The sequence below is a fragment of the Egretta garzetta genome, unplaced genomic scaffold, assembly GCF_000687185.1.
Source record: "Egretta garzetta isolate BGI_Z169 unplaced genomic scaffold, ASM68718v1 scaffold569, whole genome shotgun sequence".
In the NCBI taxonomy this organism is placed as follows: Eukaryota; Metazoa; Chordata; class Aves; order Pelecaniformes; family Ardeidae; genus Egretta; species Egretta garzetta.
This window is the reverse complement of record NW_009260809.1, coordinates 360,047-371,753: the sequence shown is the minus strand read 5'-3', so window position 1 is coordinate 371,753 and position 11,707 is coordinate 360,047. Positions and strand designations below refer to the sequence as shown.

Here is an 11,707-nt window from a genome sequence, read left to right as displayed (position 1 = left end):
TATATTCTGCTAAAAAAAATTTCTGCTCAAGAAAAATGGTGACCAAAGCATTTCTGTTGTGTTCAAATCTGATATGAAATATTTACACAGGTTTATGAGTAAAAACTGACAGATTCTGTTTGGTTGTAGTTTGAAATACCAGTAATGATTGAAGCATTCCAGGATTTGCACTTTTTTTTCTTGTCTGTTTTGAACAATATCTTCAAGCTCTCATTGCTTGTTTTGACGTAGTATCAGTAACTTTAATGATGCATATTCGCTTAATTGTGGGGGGATGGTAGAATGAAGTGACACGATTTCTGTTAGTAGTGTCCTCTAATGTAGGAGGGAGGTGGATGTTTGAGAAAATGTATTTAGAGCACATACTGCTATGGACAATATTAAAAAACCAAAACTAACCCTTATGTATAAAGGCAAATACCTGAGAAACATTTCAAAATACAGAATACAAATTTTTCTGCATAACATTTGACCAAGGAAAAGGGGTTTTTGCTTCTGCATTCCCAAGCCATGTCACTCATGTGGATGAATTAATGACTGTTACAAGTAACATATAATCTTATGTAAAAGTTTATAGCCTCATCTCCAAAGGGAATGAATCCCATGTAAAACATGCTCTTTCTCTGGATTGCCCTCATAATTCTTGATTCTGCTGGTTGCGTGCAGAAAACTTTGGTAAGGATAAAGACAGATACCCAGCAAAGTCCCCAGTCTGGGACATGTTGTCAGCTCTTGCTGCACACCTGATGACTGAGGTCAGAGAGCCCTTAGAAATAGCACAGTGTAGTATTCTTGGAGTTCTGTCAAATGCAAGACCTAAATCCATTCATGCAATAAGTGTGATAGTCCTCTTATGGTTTCCAGATACTAAATTTTGATTCCTTGTGAGAATAGGATGGAGAAAAAGTTTCAGGTTTGGCAAAAAGCAAATGGCCAGAGTTAGGCTGTTTTACTTAATGCATATATGTATATGTAATTCATGCCTTTTTTTTTTTTTTTCTGCCTCCCTTCTCTGTAGTTTGATTTAATACACTCTTTTTTTCTGGAAGAATGTGCTTGAAGCAAAGATCTAAATGTTAAATGTTACTTTTGTGTCCTAATTAAAATCAAGATGATTATCTGCCTACATTTCCACTTTCTACTTGAGTATGTTTAAAAAAAAAATCAGATATTTTTCATATCTTTAGTCTTGGTTATGTGTCATCTGTGGTGATGCATTTGCCAAGTATGGCACTTTTTTAGTGGAACTGCATAGTATCTCACCTTGTAAACAAGTGTGAATTTTGAGAGCTAGGAGTGGTTTTAAGTTATTTGAGACCACTGTTTTCATATCTATGCTGAGATCTGGAAAATGGACAGAGCTCATTAAGTTCTGGTGGTGTTTGGATTTTTTTTTATACTAAGCTCGCTGCTGGTTTTGCATGAAGCCACCTTGTTCTGTTGGTAGAATCATAGAAGTACAGATTCTAAAATGTCTTTAAAACTTATTTGGGGTTTCTATAGAAGTTTTCCCTTTATGCTAGTCTTCATGAAAAGACATCATGTTTTGCTAGTGCAGTCTGCAATATAGGTTTAAAACAGGATATCAGGTGACAATTGTGAATAAAAACTGGTGCTAGGAGGAAATTATCACCTCCTAGAATTTGAGAGCAGAAACTGATGTGCTGCACAGTGCAGAACAGACAACACTATCTAGAGTCGAAAGGCACTACAAAGGTGTGCTAGAGACTCCACTCTCAAGCCCTGGCATAATGAGCATTTCTGATGCCCCAGAAGGGTGCAGAGCCAGGCTTGTCAGCTTCATTGGCTTTCACTATGCTGCAAATATTTTGTGCTGCATTATGGTAAATATCTCCAGAACCAGGTTCGACATACGCTGCAGACAAAAACACTATTCCTCTGTAGTATATCTCCCAAGAGGCTCATTTTCGTATGTGCACAGATGCATGGGTGGTATGTATATAGCCATGAATTTCTCTGACATGCCCAGGTCTTTGTTGCTAATGTGACTGATTCAAAGTTAGTGAATTTAATCACAGCTATCACAAAAATGAGAAGGCTTCTTTAAAAACTGTTCAAAACAATGAGTTTATTCCTTCATTTCTTTAGGAGACATCACTCAGAAAGGATATGAGAAGAAAAGAGCGAAGCTGTTAGCACGATACATACCACTAATTCAAGGTAAGGGACTGCATGTAAGTTACACCTTTTGCGCTAAATCTGTGAAAATATGTAATGGAAAAATTGTCACTAAATAGAATAGATGAATTAATAGCGTTTGATTGACAAGGCATCTAACCAGTAGTGGAAAATGGCTGTTATAGAGAAGTGCAGAAAAGTGTAAAATTTCTTTTTAACATTTTACATGAAAGGTTAAATGGTAACATTTTTGTCAGCAAACTTTAGTTTCAGAACTGCATCCAAAGCTTTAAGATAACTTTAAAAATGAGTGAAGTTATTCCTGAAAGCAAGTTGGCAAATGAAAACACGCACTAGTCATCACTTGTTTTTTAGCGTGCAAATGAGTGAAGTTATTCCTGAAAGCAAGTTGGCCGGTTTCGTAAAATGAAAACACGCACTAGTCATTACTTGTTTTTTAGCGTGCTTTTTTTAAACACGCCCTCTGCATCCCCACCTCCCCTCCCACTCCCAGTTTCTTCAAAATACTGAATTCTTATTATAAACTATTACTTCTTAAACTGGTTATTATCAGACTTCATCTTCAATGGCCAAAAGCTAAATGCCCAACTTTTCAAAATTATTTTTATACTGCTTTCACACTTAAATCGCTCAGGGTTAAAGCTGTTGTGCTGCCATTGAGCTTTGGTCTTGTATAATAACCCTAGGCCAATTCTTCCATAGCTTGAGAGATTCCCGCTGAGATAAGGGAAAATGAGAAGACAACAGAGATGAGTGGAACCAATAACGAGACACTGTAGATAGATGAGAGAAAAAGAATAACGGGTATTATTTTAGTGTTTTCAGATCAGAGAACGGGGATTAATGCTCTGATTTTCATCCTGTTTTGGTTCTGATATTTACAGAAGTTAATGATTTGGAGGGATGGGCATCTCCAGCCAGTTCTGTGCAAATTGAACTAGATGATAGTCTCTTTTGCTTTTGAAACCTTAATGCAGCGAGTCCTGTGGCTCTTTGTAGCAGGATAGACAGAAGTTTTGTTCTCATGAGTTCTGCTGACTGCTGATTTGCAGTGTTTTAGAAAGCTTTACTTTGTGTGTGTGTGGCATTAAACAGTTAGAATGTGATCTGGTGTTTCATCATGTGTTTTCTTAGCACAAGTTTGGTTTGGGGGTTTGGCTTTTTTTCAGAACGGCTGTAGCTTTTCCCTTAGCAAATTTATAATATTCTGTAGACCACACAAGACCTAACTCATCTCTATAAAATGGCTCATTGCTTGCATACGAGCAGTTTGGATTTTTTTGATAAATACTGCAGTCAGCAGCAAGTTCTAGCTTCACTTGCCACAGCTTTTCTTCCTTACACCATTTTTCTCTAAGGAACTGTCTCACTTTTCTGTTCAAAACACCACGTTCTCCAACTCTGCTTAGTTAAAGATTTTGAGTCCAGGCTAAGTATGGATTTTGGCTGAGGATTAAGAGTTATGAGAGATGTTCTGTCAATGAACTAGAAAGTCAGGTCTTTGGATTCCTGTGTGTTGTTTTAATCTCTCATAGCTGTTAATTTACACTGTGTTCTCTCCTTTGTAGTGATAGTAATTCCTTCCCTCCTCCCCTCCCCCCCATCCTTAAACTGAAAGGCTGTTTGCACAAATTGTTGAAGTTCTGAGCTCTTGTGGTTTAACCCCAGCCCCACCCCAGCCGGCAACTAGACACCATACAGCTGCTTGCTCACCCTCCCCTGGTGGGATGGGGGAGAGAATCGGAAGGGCAAAAGTAAGAAAACTTGTGGGTTGAGATAAGAACAGTTTAATAATTAAAATAAAATATAACACTAATAATAATAATAAATTGTATTGAAAAGGAAAACAACAACAACAACTAAAAAGAAGGAACAAAACTCAGGAAAAACAAGTGATGCAACCTCTCCCTACCTGCTGACTGATGCCCAGCCTGTCCCCGAGCAGCGATCACTGTCCCCCAGCCAACTCCCCCTGGTTTATATACTGAGCGTGACATCCTATGGCATGAAATACCTCTTCAGCCAGTTTGGGCCAAAGCTGATCCTATGGTTTGTCCTACTTGCTTGATACCACATTTTCTAAGAAATACTGGATTACCCGATTTGTCTACACTTCTGCCTAGCTTTGTATTAAGGAATCTAGCTTTAATAGGTTAAAAAGAGAGTGAGCGGGCTGTCTGCTTCTGAGAAAAAAGGATGATACTCTGGCAAAAAGACAAAGTTTGCTTAAAACCCTAAGCTAACTACTTACTTCAGTTTACTGACATATGTTCCATTAACCCAGCTCTAGCTTAGAATTTTGTTAATTGACATAGCTGAAGCATGGCTCAGATTAATGTGTGGGAGTCCCAGTGGCTTTGAGCCTGCAGTAATTTTTTTATCATTAACAATTTGATCACAGGATTTTTTTTGTAATGTGCTTTGCTCAGTAGCATTCCTAACAGGATTTGTTAAGTTTCCCATTATCCATCAAGTTTTTGCAGACTGATGGATGCCAGTATTTTAGATTTGAAGAGGTCTTCATCTGTGATTTGACCATACCCAGGACCAATAATCCGTGTCTTTCTACAGCTGTTCCGGCTGTAATTTCTTTTCCAAGTATATGCATTGTTGTCTTTTTCTCTGTTTGTCTATAGGGTAAAGACTGCTGACCAATTAATTTTATATCATATTCTTTAGTACTTATTTGAATTTCACTAAGCCTGGTGTCTTCCTTGTAGTGCATCAATACCCAGCTCTACTTGTTTTGTTATGAAACTTTAGCCAATAGTATAATTCTGCTGATTTGTAAGCTTTTTAACAAAATGTAGTATGGGTAGTGAAAGTACTGAGAGAGAAATAAAATTCCTGGTGAAGCAGGAAAGTAGGAAAAGGAGTAATGGGAATATTGTTTGAAATTAAAGGGTTTGATTACTGTAAGTTTATGAAATATGAAATTATTAGAGAACTCAAGATAGGACTGCATGTTGATGTGGTATTTGAAGAAGAAAAAAGTAGTGGCACAGTTTTGGAACACACTGTGGAAAGAGGTGGCTTAAATTGAGAGAAGGTGACCATTCTATGAATCTGCTGTAGGTTCTCCAACTTAGACTTGAAGGTGGACAGGGTTGTCTATGATTTTGGGATAAGTGATTCTTCTGCCTTGTTAGAAATTGGAAACAGATATCTGTAATCAGTGTTCAGATTTACATGGGTAGTTGATGGGATCTTCTTTTAACAAATATTTATGAATCAGTAAGTTGTATGAACTTTATGTCTTAAATATTACTCATATACTTGTAACTCATATAAGAACTCCTGCTCTTTCACTGCCATGTAAAATGGATTGGATCAAGTTTCTAAGGCATTGTGTAGCTGAATCTGTGGGGAACCAAATCACTATACAGTGTTAAATAACCCTACAGAGGGCTTGGTGAATATAAGAGAAGTGGCTGAAAAGCATATTTTCAATTAACAGTAAAATTAAATAGAACATCTTAGTATTCAGGAGTGATGTTCCTGTAGGCTCTGTTTTGCATTCTATACCTGCAGCTATGAAGAGTTAGCAGAAATGTTAGATTTCACTTAGGAACCATAAAACTATGTAGTTACAGGGAAATACTAACTAAAATGTGTTATCTTTCACTAATCCAATTAAATGCACTGTGCAAAAGCAAATACAAGTGTTGAGTAATAGCAAGCCTTAACAGTAATCAGACAGTAATCATTTTCCTCAGTCAACCTCTGCACTCAAATTTGAGATAAAACTCTGAGGGAATAATTAACTGTATCTATAGGCATCCTGGCATGCTAGGTGAAGCTTCTGACTGATGGATAACATCAGACGTATTGCAAAAATACATTTTGAATGTGGATTGAGCTTGGGTGTAAAAAGATTCAGAAATAACATGATAAAATTAGTGTTTACAGCGAAATTTGGTAACTTGCATCTGGAAGTGTACTGTCTTGATGGGGAGCAAATACTGTACTCCTCCCTTTTTTTCCTTGTAGCCAATGTTCATAATCATTTTTCTGTTGAATTTCAGGAAACTTTTGGTGGTTAAGGGAACTGTTTCTTTCTGGAATCACTTTATCCCCCATGTGTGGGATATATCTCAGAATGAGAAACAATACCAGGAATGATGGCAACTCCAAAAGCCTCATTATAAGCAATCTTGGTGATGTGCTTGGGAGAACAGGTAACTTCTACCTGTGAAGTTAAATTTGTCTTCGGAGCATTAAAAAATTAATGTCAGGAAGCAGAATGTCATGAGCTGATTGTTGAGTGCAAAATGAATAAAATTTCTTCTCTGCACTCAAATGTGATTTGTTGGTAACTGTAGATTTCTTTTTAGTGGCTGCCATGCCATTACCTGAACTCAGCTGATACTCCAGGCACATGAAACCATTTCAAAGCTATTTTAACCAAAGGGGAAGATGAAATATGAACCTCAGAGATTCTGACAGCAACCAGTCAGTCACCTGAAGGTAGTCTGTGTTCCCTTTTGTTAAATAGGAATTACCGTGGAACCGTCCTTTGCTACTGTGGTAATTTTCTGCTCACCTACCAGCTGTTTCTTTAAAAATACAAGTGTTTTCTGTAGTTTTAAAAGCTTGGACAGTGTAGCTGGTTTATATATTTATATAAAATACATATATTTATATAGAAATATATGTAAAATATAAGTAAAATATTGCATTATATATATTTATAATATATTTTATATATTATAATGTTATCAGCTGTATAGCATAATATGTATTCTTATTTTTTATTTGCCTATGTTTTACTTGTTTTCTTCCTAGCTCTTGAATGTTTCGGGAGTCAGATTTTCCTGGTCTAAATATGCTTTCAGTTGAGAAAACTCAAATGCTAGCATTTGAGGCCAGCTGTCACATTGTAGATTAGTTGTCAAATGCCAGCAGGATCAGACCAGTGCCTTGAGCACCTGCATTCTGTTAACGCACACCTTCCATGCTGGTACTGGATTTGCAGATTGATCGCTGTGGTCAGTCATAAACTCAGGGACTTGTTCCTAGCGAAGGTACCTAGGGTCATCAGGGCTTGAAACAAAAGATGTGTGTAAGCTTTCCTTTCCCTGTTTTTGCCATTTGTGAGAACAATAAGAATAAATTCCAAGATTATTCTCTGAGGGAGTCCAAGACGTGTTGGTGCGGTAGCTAGAACCAACCTGGGAGAGCTCTGCTGTGAAAATAAAAAGAAAATTTCAGAGATTGTCTTGGGCAACATAAGTGGGTTTAAAAAGTACTTAAGCACTTAAAAAAGAAATCGTTTGTCAGAAGAACCTGCTAGGACCTGGTGATCTTAAAGATTCAAGAGCACTTCCAAGCCAAAGCAGAAGAAACAAGATAAAATCAAACATGAAAAATAATACATTGGTTGATTTCCATCTAATCCTGAGGTGATGGAAGAGACCTCTATTGACTTGAAGTTAATTGCTTCAGCTTGAGGCCATACTTCTGCAGTCAGTAGTGGATCTGTACTGAATCATCTAATAATACAGACTTGTTCTGCATCAGTGACGTAATTGTAATTAGCGACAGCACATAATGGTCTGTTCCTGTTGGCTTTCTTATGTCAAGTCTGATCTGGTAGATGTTAGATACAAATCTAGTACAAGAAGAAACAATCAGTGCCAAATTAAAACTTTTCACCCCTGCTGCCTCTGATCATCTCTTCAGCCATCAGGTTTCACGTAAAAATTCCAAATGTTCATCTTCATCTTAGGCAAGTAAGTTTTTAGAATTGTTGCTTTTATGGATTAGTTGTGAAAGAAAATACATTAACCATAGTGCAGCTGCCACTGCTGCTTATGTATTAGTGACATTATACCAAATATAAAGAAAACAAAAATTGAGAGAGATGTAAATACTAAATCAGACATGCCCCTGCTTTATAAAATTGAAAAAAACATTCTTCATTTTCCTCTGAGAGCTGTTATTTACAGGACATGATGTGTTTGTCAATCATAAGTGCTAGTCCAGATTAATGGTAGATTTGAGAAAGCTTACCTGAGTGAAATCTGGCATAAAGTATGACCTAGAAAACTCAAGGTGTTTAGGTCAAGTTTCTAGTATTACTGTTTTGTTTTTTTTTTTTTTTTTTTTTTTTTTTTTTTTTTTTTTTTTTTTTTTTTAAAAAAAAAAGCTGTTACCGTGTGAAGTTTTGCATCTCTCTTCTTGAGAGCTAACATCAGCTTGCTGTCCTGGGGTTTTCCTGTGGTAGATTAAATTTAGACTTGCATATTCAGGATTAAAAAAAAAAAATTAAAATGCAAAAAAACCACCAAACCTCTGTATGGCAGCCAATCACAGGTTATTTTATGACGTTAAAAGCAATGCTACACGTTGCATCTTATAAATTAACCTGAGCATATAGCTTCTTTTTAATACAACAAAAGCTTGCCTTTGAGTATTGCAAGATCCAGTTGTCATTCAGTGGTATCAGATAAGCCAACTTTTCATAGAGCTTTAATCTGAGACAAATTAACACATATAGAGCCATCTTTCACTTCTGTTACTAATAACTATCTTATGTTTAGGTTGGAGAATAATTAAGATGAAATAGTCTTAAAGGAAACAAGTTGATCATATTTTTTTTAATTAAAACACATGGTTCTTCAGTTTTTTTTTATATAAGGACAAGTGATTTCAGCTTGTTCTTTCATAGATCTCAAAGCTGCTCCTTGAGGCCGACAACAGAAATGGTGCTCAGTGTCCTGTACTCATCTGTATGTTCCCAAGACCTGATATTTTCTACTACATCAACACCTTTATCAGTGAGGGCTTTATAAAAGCAGTTTGAAATTTTAAAGCACCATGAGTATCATTAGTGGTAGTATTGCTTGCAAGCCATATAATACAAGGAGATTTTGCCAATGGGGATTTTGTAAGCAGAGAAGTGTTCCTACTAGCTGGCATGTCTGGTAAAAGTGAAGTACCTACAGATGCACAGAAATTATATGATAAAGGAATTGTATCTGAAATCAAGGGGTTTTTTCTCTTCACGGCTACAAAGAAGATGGAGACTCCCTTTTTACAAGGAGTCACATGGAGAGGACAAAGGGGGGTAGACACAAGTTGCTCTGAGGGAGATTCCGATTTGGCACGAGAGGGAAATTTTTTACTATGAAAACAGTCAACCACTGGAATAATCTCCCCAGGGAAGTGGTTGACTGCGCCACACTGGACACTTTCAAGATGCAGCTGGACAGGGTGCTGGGCCATCTTGTTTAGACTGTGCTCTTACCTAGAAAGGTTGGACCAGATGATCCTCGAGGTCCCTTCCAACCTGGTATTCTATGATACTTGGTCACACAAGTATTCTAATAATAGGTACTGTATTTCTGCATAAACTTTGATATGATTTGGTTTGTAGTTTTCTCTGCTCTGTTTTTATCACTTATGGCTTTCCTTTGTTTGGGTTATTAAACCCAAAAGATATTTAAGAGCATGTAATGCGTTACTCCTTTCTCTCATGTTGTTATTCTTGAAAACAATCGAACTTACTTTGGCTTCAAAGCACAGTCAAAAGTAAGGGGGGTTTATGTGCAAGCAAATCAGGGGAAGAGTTTATTCTTCAATATAAACAGGGTTATGTAAGCTGTCCTGAAGAATCATATTGCAAAATCCCTCAAAATATTTGCAGAACGGTGTGGTAATGGCAAATATCAATTAGTTTAACAGCCGAGAGGTTTGACAAAGGGCTTATCATAAGCAAACCTCCAGATAGGGGTACCAGCCAGCTTTTCTAGCTCATTTAGAGTTTTCCCCTTTGCTTAAACCTAGTGTTGGTAACTATATCCTGAACAATTCTTTGGGTGCTGTCTGAGCAAGGAAAACAACCATAAAATCTTAGTTCCTTTCCATTTGGTGTGTTGTGCTGAGTAGGAGATTGGTGTTGGGTGTTAGCTGAAGGACTTCTGCTCTGAACAGGTGCAGGTGCTGCTTCATCCTTCCTATGTTAGTGTATTTCTGCTGAAATTCCCCTTGGAAAAGTTGAGGTGCAAGATTGGAATGGGAGACGGTCCCATGTGGGTGTGGTTCTTGCTTATGGTACAAGTCCCTCTATCATTTCCTTGGCAGTACTGTGAGAACATCAGTTTTGGTAAAGCTTCAGCGAAAGATGCCTGGAGGAGACTCTGGGGGGGGGGAGGGGGAATACAGTGAGAATGGGGAGCCTTGCTGAAAAGGAAAAGATTGCGTTGTAAAGGACAATCATTTTGCTTGGAGGGAAGGGGAGGAGACATTCAAAAGTGGTATCTCTGAAACAGAAGACAAGACTGTCATCTAATTTGTGAGATGAAGCTAGGGGATAGTGTCTGCCATGACCGTTAATTTTGTTTCCTTACACTTGCAGACACTATGTTACTTACTGTGCCATTGCTTATTCTTCCAAAAGCTTATCAGTTTCAATTAACTGGGAACATTTTTTTGTTGTTGTTGTTCCACAGTTTTCTCAGGCATATGTTGTCTCCATCTCCTGGTGTAATTCTGTGTCTTTTACCAGGAACGATTATGCTACCTTGAAGCTACCTTCAGCTTCCTTTCTAAACATTTCAGGTTGTAACTCAAAACCTCTTTCCTACCTTACTGGTGTCTACATGAACTCTTACTGCTGGTTCACCTCCAGTATTTTGCAAGACCGTGTTCAGATACTTTGTGATAGCTTTTCACCTTTACATCCAGGTAGCAAGTCATCACACAGTCCTCTCTGATACTATCAGAAATGTAGACAGTTGGTTCATGTGGAAACACTCAACACGGTAGTTACATTTTTATTGTCCCTAGAGAGATATCTATCAATTCAAAAGTAAATCTGGCCATCTTATCAAGCAGACATTATGGAATAATTTCTCTTCATTAGGTTGCTGCTGTCTTGCATGGAAACTTTTCTCCTTTATTAGGGCTGCTAATATAGAAATATGATGCCCCTGAATTATCTTGTTTAACCTCTTTTTCTGTTCAGTGGCCAGTTACTTGGGTGTGTCAATGCAACCTGGCTCCCCGAGGTCTTCTATGCTGTTGTATTTTTTGCTGCTGTTCTAAGCTTCCTATAATGGAAAGTAATACTGCCCTTAGAATTTTCATTTTTCTCCAAGTGGAAACTTGCAAGCTGAAGTTTACTTCCTGGAGTAGAGGAAAATGTTGTAGAACAGTGGAAGACTGTCAAGCATGTATATGATGCCTGTTATTATTTTTTTAACTCATAGTTTTCTAGTATCTAATTCTGGGTAATAAATTGCATTACAATAAATTACCCTTGCTCAGTTTCACTGACCTGGAAGGTGTGAATACTTAGATCATTTCAGATCTTGAAGACAAAAATCTGGTCATCAGGTAATATGTCCTTGGATGTGGTATGACAGCAAAAGATGATATAATTGAGCTATGACCTGAGTAAGGACTGGATGCTGAATAACTGGGGTGAGGCTTCTCAGACCAAAAAGTAAAGAGAGGTTCTCAGATATCAGTCTCTTGAGGAATAATTTCCGTTTAGTCTCCTACTGTCATGGTTTAACCCGTCTGGCAACTAAGCACCACGCAG

General features: G+C 37.4%; 1 protein-coding gene across 1 annotated transcript in view; it reads left to right on the top strand.

Annotated features, from left to right (window-relative positions):
• Positions 1–324: 324 nt before the first annotated feature.
• DIP2A (disco interacting protein 2 homolog A) overlaps positions 325–11,707 on the top strand; it is a gene marked incomplete at its 5' end in the record, with an annotated part of 105,604 nt that continues 94,221 nt past the window's right edge. The window contains 2 exons of the mRNA XM_009646916.2: positions 325–331; positions 2,113–2,181. Coding sequence (XP_009645211.2) covers positions 325–331; positions 2,113–2,181 — 76 coding nt within the window. The remainder of the gene's footprint in view (positions 332–2,112; positions 2,182–11,707) is intronic.